General features: G+C 49.9%; 3 protein-coding genes across 3 annotated transcripts in view; 1 reads left to right on the forward strand and 2 right to left on the reverse strand.

Moving 5' to 3' along the window:
• The window catches only part of LOC123078430 (ATP-dependent zinc metalloprotease FTSH 5, mitochondrial), a 9770-nt gene extending 937 nt beyond the window's left edge, over nt 1-8833 (forward strand). The window contains exons 2-7 of the mRNA XM_044500939.1: nt 1314-1401; nt 1708-1968; nt 2684-2920; nt 3009-3133; nt 7025-7501; nt 7578-8833. Of these exons, the coding sequence (XP_044356874.1) occupies nt 1314-1401; nt 1708-1968; nt 2684-2920; nt 3009-3133; nt 7025-7501; nt 7578-8477 (2088 nt within the window). The 3' untranslated portion in view covers nt 8478-8833. The remainder of the gene's footprint in view (nt 1-1313; nt 1402-1707; nt 1969-2683; nt 2921-3008; nt 3134-7024; nt 7502-7577) is intronic.
• A 59-nt stretch (nt 8834-8892) lies between these two features.
• Nucleotides 8893-10176, reverse strand: LOC123078431 (fatty alcohol:caffeoyl-CoA acyltransferase-like). The gene has a single exon (XM_044500940.1). It carries the CDS (start codon nt 10174-10176, stop codon nt 8893-8895), a length of 1284 nt encoding a protein of 427 aa, XP_044356875.1.
• A 178-nt stretch (nt 10177-10354) lies between these two features.
• Nucleotides 10355-13771, reverse strand: LOC123078433 (glyoxylate/succinic semialdehyde reductase 2, chloroplastic). Its single transcript, XM_044500941.1, has 12 exons — nt 13534-13771; nt 13323-13416; nt 12979-13044; nt 12077-12152; nt 11920-11975; nt 11677-11761; nt 11480-11540; nt 11327-11379; nt 11161-11231; nt 10995-11067; nt 10805-10909; nt 10355-10728 (listed from the first exon to the last, which is right to left on the reverse strand). The coding sequence occupies exons 1-12, from the start codon at nt 13637-13639 to the stop codon at nt 10561-10563; spliced, it is 1014 nt and encodes a 337-aa protein (XP_044356876.1). The 5' UTR covers nt 13640-13771; the 3' UTR covers nt 10355-10560.
• Between the last annotated feature and the right edge of the window lie 486 nt (nt 13772-14257).

Here is a 14257-nt window from a genome sequence, read left to right on the forward strand (position 1 = left end):
GATGTAGCCGTGGTTTCATTAGACTTCAGAGCTTCGCCTCCGTGTGCATGTTGTATTAGACGAAAGACTGCTAATTCTAGTTGTGACCTTATAAGCGTGATCCCTTTTATCTTGGATGCTTGTGGATTTTAGGTTAGTTAATCCTCCTGATTATAGTGTAATGGATTATATTTTGTATCAAAAGTTGTCAGATTGCTTTGACGAATTTGTAGGTATTGGAAAGTTTAAGTCGTGACCGGCTTGTGTCAGTTGTCTAGGTATGCGGTATGCTAGAAAAAGTTGTGTAGTATGTATTGCTATGTTTGAGCATGGAGATTTATCAGAAAGATTTATGATTGACAGTGGTGGAGCCAGGATTCGACCAGAAAAGGTAGTTTAGTATGTATTGCTATATGTTTGAGCATGGAGATAGTTCAGATTTCAGAAAAAAAAAAAGTTAAATAGTGGCAGAGCCAGGATTCTACCAAATCCCGGGCCAAACGCTAAACACTTGTAATTATTCTAGAAAGTACTCCATACCAAGTCGTAATTAACATAGAATTGATATAGCTTAATTCCACTGGGTAAGCTATGTCTGGTCTTAGTTTCACATGTAGCAGCGCTCTGTTCTTTCTTTCTTTCTCTACCGCTGCGGTGCTTGAGTAACTCTGTCTTTGACCAATGTGATTTGCTTCGCCATCTTTGTTGATGGGTTGGAAGAACAAGTACATGCATCGACAATAATAATCTACCAAGGTCTCTTCAAATGTGCCAACAATTTTTTTCATGCACCACCCAATCAGGTCCCTCACTCCCCAAAATACCCATTCGCTTACTTCTATCAACATCAGGAAAAAAATCCCAATACGACAGCTAATCTAGAACCACACACGATAACGAGGCTCAACAGCTCTGGTTGGCCTTATCTACTATCAGCAGCTTCAGTTGATCAATTCGCCATGTGTCGGATGCGGATGAGGGTGAGCTCTCCAGATCTAAATCTTGCTTTTCACTCAGTTCCCGATGGCTCCGTGCTGCCCAAGGGCCCCTCTTGCAGGTAGCATTGCTGGTGGAGGCGGTGGTGGAACTTGCTGTGTACACTGCCGTGTAGGATGGGGAATTCAGGGAAGTTGTTTAGGGGTCATGGTTTGGGGATTTGGAGGCATGTCTGAGTTTCTACTTCCTGGATCCCTGGCCAAGCCGAATGCCCCAGCTACACTTGTTCCTTGCATTCGATTAATTTGCTCAGTTATTTTGCCTTCTGCTGTTCTTGTTGCCGTATATATTTATGTGTATGCAAGACTTAATTCAGGTATACATTTTTTTAATTGCAGGCTGCAAGGAACCAATCAGCATATGCAATCTATAATGAGTTGGCAGCCTCCTCTCCTCTGAGGTCACTTAGAAGTGACATCAGTGCAGGTATATGGTCTTTGTACAACGACAGCATCTTGGCTCAAATTGTAACCGTCTCTACTTTACTGTTTAATCTAACAGTGTGTCATTTGAAACTTTTAAACATATTAAAAATGTGAGTGTCTGTATCTGCATATTAAACATATGTCTTTATCTGTCTGCCCCTTCTTACCTTTTATTTGCATTAAAACAGTCCTTGAGGGCTCTATTTATTTTTATTCTGTAGTTAGTGTTTTGTTACCATTGCTCTCGGGGATAATTCGTTTACCTTCCTTTTATCGTTTTTTTTTGTGCTGGGGATGATCAATGCAGGTGGCGCACTCAGGAACTTACATGAGAGGTATCATTCGAGCTATTTTGGTGGCCTTTCACGCAGCATGCGAGACCTGGGCTCCCAGAGTGAAGCTTCTATGATAAAAGAGATATACAGAAGTGACCCAGAGCGTGTGATAAAAATATTTGAAAGCCAGCCTTTGTTGCATTCGAATCCTTCAGCACTCTCTGAGTATGTAAAAGCTCTTGTGAAGGTCGACAGGCTGGATGATAGCACCTTGCTAAAAACATTGCAAAGAGGTACCTATATCCTCAAAATATCTTACTTTGCTGTGTTCAATAGGTTGTTTTGATTTAGCTGCTTTGTGGGGCATGCTGCTGTGTCTGTTTTTTCCTTTTTAAATAGTCAAGAAGGTTCAAGCATGATTGGAAATTGTTCATATATACTTCTTTCTATAGCATATACTCCCTCCGTCCCAAAATAAGTGACTCAACTTTGTACTAACTCTGTATATGTTATTATATCATGTACCCTAGTCGTAAACTCCTGATTACTTTAATATGTTTTTCTTTCTGGCTCGTGGACTATCACTTGTACTACAGTTAGATAAATGATAACCTTGTACTACGTGTTTTTAGTTTGCACTCATGTTGCACTGCACTACTCTAGTAGCTCAGGGCTGTACTGGGATGTATTACTAATAAAAGATTAATTTTCACAAAATTGGTAATGTTCCATTGGAAGCAGGACGCACAGTTGTTGCTGAAAATCTGCAACGTGAAATAATAAAAACCAATACAGAAACTAACAACTAGAACAAGCATCATTCTTTCCCTACTATTTTATTTTACCTTCTACAGTTTAAGTTGATCTATCGTTGGTTAAGGCTGTTTCAGTTTTCTGCGGAAATGAGTTTACAGTTACGTTCCATCTGAGTGGAGCCTAAGCATCATTCCATAATGACTAGTTTACGTATTACGTGGCTTAAAACTCGTGCATGGTATACCCTGTTAGGTCTTGCTGCTTCAGAAAGGTCAGAAGGAAGCCTTGGTAGCGTGCCGGCATTAAAGAGTGCTGGTCAAGTGACAAAAGATGGAATTATTGGCACTGCGAATGCGCCTATTCACATGGTTACAGCAGAAACAGGTCAATTTAAGGATCAGCTTTGGCGCACCTTCCGAAGCATTGCACTGACTTTCCTTCTAATTTCGGGCATCGGAGCTCTCATTGAGGATAGAGGAATCAGCAAAGGTTTGGTTTTCTCAACGATCTGAAAGACTAATATCCTAATTCCAAATTGGATTTCATCCCAGTAATTAATTTGATAAAATCCTTGTAGGCCTTGGCCTAAACGAAGAGGTTCAACCAAGCATGGAATCTAGTACGAAATTTAGTGATGTAAAAGGTGTTGATGAAGCCAAAGCTGAACTCGAGGAAATAGTTCACTACCTTCGAGATCCAAAGGTAAACCCTTTATTATTTTTTCCATTTAGCGGTGCTTCTACCAGCTACTCTTCTAAGCAATAAACCATTGACAGTTGAATTGGTTTAATTTCCGGTGCTATGGATTAACTTTTGCCTAGTCATATTGTGAACTGCTTCACATTACATTCAACTTTTGAAGTGAATTATTTTGTTTTTTGTTCTGTAACGCATTTGATCTATGAATAGCCTGCTTAATTCAACACCGTTGTTTGATTTCGCAAGCAGAGGTCTTGTTGTCTTCTTAGTGTTGTGCTTTATTTCTGTCCAATTTGTTTGTCCTCAGCTGAATTGCTTATTAAATGCTAAGTTTTGTAGTTCACATTTTGTGGTGTAGAAATTAGTTGTTAGCCGCTGTTTTTGTGTATCCTTGCTGTTATGACCGGCATATTAGGTGGGCTGTGGCCCAAGTTATCTTATCGTTATTAGGGGCTTAGCCCAATTATCTTATCGGTATTAGGATCGTTTGCTTAGGAGTCAAGTAAACCTCTCTATATAAGGAGAGGAGATGTATCTTATTAAATGCTAAGTTTTGTAGTTCACATTTTGTGGTGTAGAAATCAGTTGTTAGCCGCTGTTTTTGTGTATCCTTGCTGTTATGACCGGCATATTAGGTGGGCTGTGGCCCAAGTTATCTTATCGTTATTAGGGGCTTAGCCCAATTATCTTATCGGTATTAGGATCGTTTGCTTAGGAGTCAAGTAAACCTCTCTATATAAGGAGAGGAGATGTATCAATCTAATCAAGCAAGAAGCAATCAGTATTTGCTCGGCTTCCCTTAGGGAGCCGGGAGACCTAACCCTAGCCGCCTCTTGCGCCGCCGCCGCCTCTTCTCCACCACGCAAGGACGGCGCCCAGCCGCCGGCCGCCGCGCCCTCGACCTCGTCTTCCTCCATCTTTCCCCTACAATCTCCGCCCTAGAACCGGCAGAACCCTAGCTCCTAACACCTTGGTACCAGGTAGCTCAGTTCCGATCATGTCTTCGCCGCCGCCCATCCCGTCGCTTCCGCTGCCAACCGTCACCACTGCGCCGCTGGCCTTCTCCACCGCGCCGCTGCCCTCCCCGTCCGCGCCGCTGGTCGCATCCTCCGGCGCCGCCACCACCCAGATGACGGCGCCCTCCACCGCACCATCGGCCGCCGTCTACTCCCCGGCGGAGATCACCGGGGTCCTCAACGATCTCGTCACCGCCGTCCAGGGGATACGACTATACCTAGCCGGCCCCTACGGGCCGCCTGCCGCCGCGACCGGGCCAGCCGCCCTGCTGTGGTATTCGGCACCCGCGGCGCCGACCGGGCCTCTACACCACCACTGGCCGCTTCAGCCGCCGCCCACCGCCATGGGAGCGTTTTCGCGAGTTCTGCCTCCTTCGATTCGGACTACCGATACGTGGGAGCAGGCTGGCGGAGTTGGGCCGCCTTCCCTTCACCTCTACGGTGCAGGACTACACCGACCGCTTTCAGGCCCTGGCGTGCCACGCGTCCGGCGTGACGGCTCACCAGCGGGCCAAACTCTTCGTCGGCGGTCTGCCAGATCATATCCGCGTGGACGTCGAGCTGCAGGGACCCCAGGACCTTCAGACGGCCATGTACTACGGCCGCGCGTTCGAGCGCCGCGCGGTGGCCATCCAGCAGGCATCACCGTCTCGGGCCGCTGGGCCGCCACCCTGGCCGGATGTTCTCGCGCAGGGTCGGCCTGCTCAGGCTTCCGCGGCACCCCTTGCCGCGACTGCGGCGCGCCCGTTTTGCCGGCTCACCTTGGCCGAGCTACTCGAGCGTCGCCGCCAAGGGTTGTGCTTCAACTGCGACGAGACCTACATGCCCGGCCGCGTGTGCCCCCGACTCTTCTACCTGGAGGCTGCAGACTACATTGAGGAGGACGCCGTCGCCGCCGGGCTCGGCGACCTGGCCGCCCCAGCTGTCGCGGAGGTGTTTGACGCTGGTTGATCACCTCGAGGAGTTCAGCAAGCGCTTCCCCGCCTTACAGCTCGAGGACGAGCTGTTTGTGCAGGCGGGGAGAAGTGTTATGACCGGCATATTAGGTGGGCTGTGGCCCAAGTTATCTTATCGTTATTAGGGGCTTAGCCCAATTATCTTATCGGTATTAGGATCGTTTGCTTAGGAGTCAAGTAAACCTCTCTATATAAGGAGAGGAGATGTATCAATCTAATCAAGCAAGAAGCAATCAGTATTTGCTCGGCTTCCCTTAGGGAGCCGGGAGACCTAACCCTAGCCGCCTCTTGCGCCGCCGCCGCCTCTTCTCCACCACGCAAGGACGGCGCCCAGCCGCCGGCCGCCGCGCCCTCGACCTCGTCTTCCTCCATCTTTCCCCTACAATCTCCGCCCTAGAACCGGCAGAACCCTAGCTCCTAACACCTTGGTACCAGGTAGCTCAGTTCCGATCATGTCTTCGCCGCCGCCCATCCCGTCGCTTCCGCTGCCAACCGTCACCACTGCGCCGCTGGCCTTCTCCACCGCGCCGCTGCCCTCCCCGTCCGCGCCGCTGGTCGCATCCTCCGGCGCCGCCACCACCCAGATGACGGCGCCCTCCACCGCACCATCGGCCGCCGTCTACTCCCCGGCGGAGATCACCGGGGTCCTCAACGATCTCGTCACCGCCGTCCAGGGGATACGGCTATACCTAGCCGGCCCCTACGGGCCGCCTGCCGCCGCGACCGGGCCAGCCGCCCTGCCGTGGTATTCGTCACCCGCGGCGCCGACCGGGCCTCTACACCACCACTGGCCGCTTCAGCCGCCGCCCGCCGCCATGGGAGCGTTTTCGCGAGTTCTGCCTCCTTCGATTCGGACTACCGATACGTGGGAGCAGGCTGGCGGAGTTGGGCCGCCTTCCCTTCACCTCTACGGTGCAGGACTACACCGACCGCTTTCAGGCCCTGGCGTGCCACGCGTCCGGCGTGACGGCTCACCAGCGGGCCGAACTCTTCGTCGGCGGTCTGCCAGATCATATCCGCGTGGACGTCGAGCTGCAGGGACCCCAGGACCTTCAGACGGCCATGTACTACGGCCGCGCGTTCGAGCGCCGCGCGGTGGCCATCCAGCAGGCATCACCGTCTCGGGCCGCTGGGCCGCCACCCTGGCCGGATGTTCTCGCGCAGGGTCGGCCTGCTCAGGCTTCCGCGGCACCCCTTGCCGCGACTGCGGCGCGCCCGTTCCGCCGGCTCACCTTGGCCGAGCTACTCGAGCGTCGCCGCCAAGGGTTGTGCTTCAACTGCGACGAGACCTACATGCCCGGCCGCGTGTGCCCCCGACTCTTCTACCTGGAGGCTGCAGACTACATTGAGGAGGACGCCGTCGCCGCCGGGCTCGGCAACCTGGCCGCCCCAGCTGTCGCGGAGGTGTTTGACGCTGGTTGATCACCTCGAGGAGTTCAGCAAGCGCTTCCCCGCCTTACAGCTCGAGGACGAGCTGTTTGTGCAGGCGGGGAGAAGTGTTATGACCGGCATATTAGGTGGGCTGTGGCCCAAGTTATCTTATCGTTATTAGGGGCTTAGCCCAATTATCTTATCGGTATTAGGATCGTTTGCTTAGGAGTCAAGTAAACCTCTCTATATAAGGAGAGGAGATGTATCAATCTAATCAAGCAAGAAGCAATCAGTATTTGCTCGGCTTCCCTTAGGGAGCCGGGAGACCTAACCCTAGCCGCCTCTTGCGCCGCCGCCGCCTCTTCTCCACCACGCAAGGACGGCGCCCAGCCGCCGGCCGCCGCGCCCTCGACCTCGTCTTCCTCCACCCTACAATCTCCGCCCTAGAACCGGCAGAACCCTAGCTCCTAACACTTGCTATATCCAGTCCTCCATTGTTGGCATTATATCTGCTTAATTTGATATTCATAACCGGCCTGTATGTTTTGCAGCGTTTTACACGTCTTGGGGGAAAACTGCCAAAAGGTGTTCTGCTTGTTGGTCCTCCTGGCACTGGCAAGACCATGTTAGCGAGGGCTATTGCTGGGGAAGCCAGCGTCCCTTTTTTCTCGTGCAGCGGTAGTGAGTTTGAGGAGATGTTTGTAGGCGTGGGAGCTAGAAGAGTGAGGGATCTTTTTGCTGCAGCAAAAAAACGATCGCCTTGTATCATATTCATTGATGAAATTGATGCAATTGGTGGGAGTAGAAATCCGAAGGATCAGCAGTATATGAAGATGACCTTGAATCAGTTGCTTGTTGAGCTGGATGGCTTTAAGCAGAATGAGGGGATAATTGTCATCGCTGCAACTAACTTCCCAGAGTCATTAGATAAAGCATTAGTCAGACCTGGGCGCTTTGATCGTCATATTGTTGTTCCCAATCCAGATGTTGAGGGCAGACGTCAGATCTTAGAGATCCACATGTCAAAGGTAATTTTGGGAAATTTTTGTTGTCATGCTGTCAATATTAAAATGTGATCTCATATCCCTCTGCACATAATTGCAGGTCTTAAAGGGTGATGATGTGGATTTGATGATCATTGCCAGGGGAACACCAGGATTTTCAGGTGCTGACCTTGCTAACTTGGTGAATGTGGCTGCTCTTAGAGCTGCCATGGATGGCGCAAAATCCGTTAGCATGAATGATCTGGAGTATGCCAAGGACCGGATCATGATGGGTAGTGAGCGCAAGTCAGCAGTTATCTCTGATGAGTGCAGGAAGCTGACAGCATACCATGAAGGAGGGCATGCCCTTGTTGCCATGCACACGGATGGTGCACATCCTGTCCACAAAGCTACCATCGTGCCCAGGGGGATGGCCCTTGGGATGGTGGCTCAGCTCCCTGACAAAGATGAGACTAGCGTGTCAAGGAAACAGATGCTAGCAAGATTGGATGTGTGCATGGGAGGGCGGGTGGCAGAGGAGCTTATATTTGGGGATAGCGAGGTGACATCCGGTGCTTCATCCGACTTTGAGCAAGCAACTTTGATGGCAAGAGCAATGGTTACTCAGTATGGTATGAGCAAGCAGGTGGGTCTTGTTTCATACAACTATGAAGAGGACGGAAAGACTATGAGCTCAGAAACGAGGCTTCTAATTGAGGAGGAGGTGAAGAATTTCTTGGAGAAAGCATACAACAATGCAAAGGCTATCCTCACCAAACACAACAAGGAGCTCCATGCTCTAGCCAATGCACTTCTTGAGCATGAGACCATGAGCGGAACCCAAATAAAGAACTTGTTGGCCCAAGTAGATAACAAACAGCCGCAGGGGCATGCTGTTGAAGCCCCACAGAAGACGCCAGCTTCACCCCCATCTCCAGCCGCAGCGGCCGCAGCCGTGGCCGCGGCGGCAGCACAACAAGCGGCAGCGCAAGCCAAGGGAGTTGCTGGTATCGGGTCTTAGCATCCATGGGTCTGCGTTGTGTATATTAATTCACCAAATTAGCAGGTTGTTCCGTCAAACTGTCAGCTGATGAGTATCCCCCAGGAAGAATACGCTACACTGCTGCATCAAACACGAGGACACATCGATGTTGCTTGGGGTGTGAATAGAGAAAGAAACACATGGAGGAAAATTCACACATAGTAGCAGGCACATGTTAGCTAGTGTTTGAGTTGAGTTCTCTGGTTGTGCTGTTGACAACTTCACATCTCAATAATTGTTATCGTTAAAATCTGCCTTGTATTTGTATGGTATATACGTTTGGTCGTGAAAGTTGCCAATAATATTTTGCTCATCAGCCGCAACGCTGAAATTGAGATCCCATGCATACACACATTATGAAGGAAGGCCTTGTGAGAAGCTAAAATGACTAGTTTCAGATCAAATCCACCATGTCTTGGAACTCTTGCATGCACGACCGCGGCAGGCCAAGAAGCACCACGATGCTGCCGTCACGCACGTCCCGCATAAACATGACCACCTCCCCGCGCGGCAGCTCCGCGGGGCCAGACTGTGCGGCCTCGCCCCACCCGAAATCGGCCGCGTGGAACCCAAGACGGTTCCACGCCGTCACCAGCGTAGTCGCCGTCATCGATGGCGCCCGGCCACCGGCCACTTCTACGTAGTCGATGGCCGAACGGATGAACGCGTCGGCCGTGCGCCTGATGGCGTCCTGGATCCACCGGGCCGCAGCGGACACCGGCCCGCCGAGGAGGTCTCCGGCAGTGGACACGCAGCAGGCGAAGACGACGGCGTTCCCGCAGAAACCGCGAGGCAGCGGCGGGTCGACGCGCCACCTGCCGTCGACGGCGAACATGAGCTTGCTCTTCTGCTCGGGGCGCATCCTCATGGCGCGCGACGTCGCGCGCCAGACGAACGCCGTCAGCGCCACGAAGGTGGAGCACGCGCACGCCTGCCGCTTCAGCCGCGCGAGCCTGTCGGCGTCGATGGCGAAGGCCCGGTGCACCCGCGGTTCCTCGCGGAGGCCGGCGAGGCCGGACACGTCCTCCATCTCTGCGAACTCCTCGTGCGGGAAGGCGACCGTGGGGCTCGTCCTGGCGCGCAGCACGGTGCGGTCGAGGAAGGGCGGGGAGGAGAGGGGCACTCCGCGGGCCATCTCGGCCCATGAGCGGAGGAACTCCGCCGCGGCGACGCCGTCCGCCAGGCAGTGGTTCATGGCGAGCCCGAGCACGAAGCCGCCGCACCTGAACCTGGTGACCTGCACGCTTAGTAGAGGCGCCCCCAGCTCGTCATCTTCCTTTTCCTCGGAGTTGCTGCGGCCGACGAACACGAGCTGCTCCTGAACCGCGGCGGCGTCGGGTGCCGACAGTACGACGTCCCCGACCTCCTTGAGCTCGCAGTCGGCGTCCGCAACGACGAAAGGCACGCCACGGCGGTCGTTCCGGACCGAGAGCCTCCCGTCGTCGGCGCTGACCACCAGGCTCCCCTGGAATGGATAGTAGTGCACGAGCACCCTGCCCAGGGCGTCCATGATCACGGCGGCCGCGTCGTCGCGGGCGCGGGACGGGCTGAAGACGTGCACGGTTTTCATGAGCACTGCCACATTCTGGTCGAGGTTGGAGAGGAAGTAGTACTCGTCGGCGGCAGGAACGTCACCGGCAGCGTGCACCAGCACCGGCTCAGCTCTCGTCACCCTCATTCTCTGTGTTCCGCACCCGCACGTACGTTCTTTGTGCCTACCATGAAACTCATGTTATATAGTCCTCCCTCCGATCACTGTTACAAGATGTTCTGAATATTTTATTAATATGAACTACTCTTTCTAAATACAAGTCTTTTTTTTAGAGATTTCAATATGAACTACATACGGAGCAAAATGAATGAACCTACACGCTACAAACATACCAAAAATATCGATACCGTTTCCCCCTTTGCAAGGGTTGATATTCTGTATATATTCATTTTACATTTCTGTATACACTCTGCCTGTAAAACAAGCACATTTATATGTCCGCAAAAGAGACAAGATGGGCGAATACATTTGAATGCCACACTCAAACTTGGCCGGCTGAAGAAACAATATCTAGTGCTGCGAGCTCTGCATTTCAGCCTTGAGCGCCTCAATGACCGCGGAGAAGTCCTGGTCGGCGAGGCCCAGCGATTTGGCTACCTTGTACAGCTCGTTTGCAGCTGCAGCTGTAGGAATGGGCTGGGACACCGATTCTGCCAGGGCCAGCGCCAGCCTTAGATCCTGTCATGCGTTTCTTCTCAGCATCAGATTAAGACGAGGTGCAACATGCAGCTTTCCTTTTCAGTGCTCTGCTTACCTTCTGCTGATGTTTCAGGGGAAAGGCAGTAGGGTATGCAGCTTTAACCATGGAAGGGCCCTTGAGGGAGAACATGGGAGCATTGATAGCACCTTGTGAAATAACCTGTTGGACGACCAGTGCACCCTGTGTTAGATGAAAAATTCTCTTGACATATTGCAGGTTATTATACTTGTTCCCGTAAAGCTACCTCGACGACAGTATTCGGGTCTAACCCCACTTTTTCACTCAGGAGTAGCCCTTCTGCAAAGGAGACCATCATGCTGCAGTGTTTCGCCGCAAGGATCAGTGAAACCTAAGATTTGATAATCTCCATGACCATACATAGGATCCACATAAATGAGATTCCACTTTACCTCCCCATCACCATATTAACCACGAGCTTCATTGCTGCGCCATTCCCGACATCCCCAAGATAAAATCTTGACTGCTTTCAGAGTACGGAAAATGTAAGCACATTCTCTTATCAACACGCAACTACTTTTCTTATTCAAGTGCCTCTTTCTGATTAGAGATGTTAACCTTGCCCATGACATCAAGTAGGGGCGCCACTCTCTTGTACAAGGATTCATCACCTTGTGCAATCAATGATATCAACAATTTAAGGTGTCAGAAGAAAAAGGAGATTTAACTACTAGATTTTCTCAATGACCAAGCATGAAGAAACAAGTTTACCTGCAGTAAGAAAGATCAGCAGTCCATCTTCTGCTGGCTTTTTTGAGCCTGAAACTGGAGCCTACTGAAAAATCATCAAGTAAGCATTGGACCAAGAGTAGAAGCACTGAAATTACATCGCTAGTTACACATCCAGACAACAAAATCAACAATTCGATACAACAACAGTACAAGCAATGACATGGACCAAAAACTACCTCGAGAAAAGATGCCCCAGTACTTGTAATACGTTTGCCGATTAGCTTAGATGTTGCATCATCGACTGTCGACACATCGACATACCTACGGCAGACAAGCAAGACAAATATGATCGAAACATCGACATACCTATGACGGACAAGCAAGAGAAAATATGATGTTTTCAAGGTCTACTTCTGCTGTTCTGCAAATGCTCTGGAATTTCCGACCCTTTTTTCTTGAGAGCAATTAGTACCACTTACCCTTTCCCTGCGGCCATCCCTTCTGCGGCTCCATTAGCGCCGCATGCAACCTCAAACTTTGGAATAAATCGTTTATGGATATGATTAGATATGTCATCATGCTGAGACTTCACGAATAAAAGAAATGGCAATTGGAATGCTGAAACGGAACTTATACCGCGCTTTCTGGGTCAGCAAGCATTGCAAAGGTGACATCACAAGATGATGCAACTCTGGCGGGTGAAGATTCAAACCTGTAGGGAGCCATCCTCTTGTATGAGAGAATCAATCAAGCGGAGTGTTGCGTACATCTTTTGTTACATGCAATACTGTCTCTTAACTTTCATCAATATCAACAACATGAAACTATCTAATAGACTACAACCATTCAGAACATAATCTTTGGTCTAGTTCAAGTGGGAACAATTTTTAGCGGAACTAGATGATACCCCGCAAGTTGTTGCTGGAATGTTTTGTAATATATTTGATTATATGGTACATGGATATTTGGGGCAATAATATGATAACTATAAAATGAAAATACATATGATTTATTATGTTTGATTAGTGTATAGTTGTAAAATACCCCCTCCGCCCAAAATAAGTGTGATTGATTTAGTAAAACTTAGTACTAAATCAGCGACTCTTATTTTGGGACGGAGGGAGTATTTATTAAATATAAATAGCATAATAGAATGGAAATTCTTATGCATGTTTTCATGTTGAGGCGGGCCTTTTCCCATGCATATTACATGATGAGGTGACATGCTTGCATGTTGAGAGAAATAGATTAGTGGGGGCTAGCTATCTAGATGTACAATAGAATATTTTTGAAAAATATAATCTTTTCAAATAAAGTAGAGCAGAACAAGGTAGCCATCAGAGAAAAAAACGTAGTTGCGTTTACTAGTGAACTTGTGAGAGTTTTATAGTTATATCAAGTTTCACTTATGAGGTGGTGTGGTTTCGTCCGGAATCCTCAAGCTACAGACGGTCCCTCAGGTAGTTGTTTTGGAAATGGCACACATTTGATAAGTAGAAGATGGTTATAGATCACAATTGAGTTGATGTGGAGCATACTTGGCACCGAGGCTGAGAAGAGGATCGCACTTGCTCTTGGTTCTGTTCCAAACTGTAATATCACAACTGCAGATCACCAAGAACACCAGTCACGGGTCATGACCACGGTAAAAGCATAAGCATAAAACCATACAGTACATTTGATATTTTGATTACGAGGTCAAATTTAGTCAACTACCAATACATAATAATACCGATGAAAACTGTCTAAAAATTTCGTGTGCCCAGACCCAAAGACAAGAAGACAAGATGAAAGGTACCGAAGTAAAACTGTATGTCTCACAGTACTAGCAACAAAAGGGAAAGGAAGGAAGAGAGACAGAATTGGAAGTGTAGGGAATCACCCAGCCTTCATGAGGTTTGATGCCATGGGGGCGCCCATGATCCCGAGGCCCAAGAACCCCACCCTTCCCTGGAATCCCACCCCTCCAGCAGCATCTGCGAGGCAAGAAGAATCTGATAAGTACTACCAGTACTACATTGAATCTTTCAACATCACTACATACACAGCTGCGTTTCCCGTTGTATGTTGGAACCGAAGAAGGGAGCCGACACCTGACGAGGAGGATGACGAAGTGGCGGAGCAGGACACGAGGAGGCGGGATCCTCGGCGCAGGGGCAGCGTCACCCTGGGGCTTAGGAGGAAGCTGGCCGCGGCCATGGCTGCAGATAATAAGCGGGATAAGATTCGAGCTACGCGATGACGAAGTTGCAGCTGCTGGTGGTCGCGGATTCGCGGTGGCAAATCGTGATCTGGGACAGGGTGCGAGCCCGACGCGAGGCGGCTGTGCCAAGATCTTTTGCACCACTTTTTTTTTAAAAAAAAACTTTCAATCTATTCATCTTCAATCATGATAGTACAACGAACACTAGAAATAATAAAAATTACATCCAAATCCGCAGACCACCTAGCGACCACTACAAGCACCGAAGCGAAGGTGCGCTGCTGTCATCGCCCCTCCCACGCCGGAGTCGGGCAAACCTTGTTGCAGTAGACAGTCAGGAAGTCGTTGTGCTAAGGCCCCATAGAATCAACACACCAGAACAGCAACCGCCACAGATAAAGAGTGTAGATAGAAAAGATCCAACCTAAAAACACACGAACGAAGACAAACGACGAACTAATCCGAGCAAACCCACCAAAGACAGATCCGCCGGAGACACACCTCCACACGCCCACCGATGATGCTAGACGCATCATCAGAACAGGGACTAAGCGGGGAGACCTTTATTCCATCTTTAGAAAGCCGCCGTCGTCTCGCCTTCCTGAGCAAGACAC

The sequence above is a fragment of the Triticum aestivum genome, chromosome 3D (assembly GCF_018294505.1).
Source record: "Triticum aestivum cultivar Chinese Spring chromosome 3D, IWGSC CS RefSeq v2.1, whole genome shotgun sequence".
Lineage (NCBI taxonomy): Eukaryota > Viridiplantae > Streptophyta > Magnoliopsida > Poales > Poaceae > Triticum > Triticum aestivum.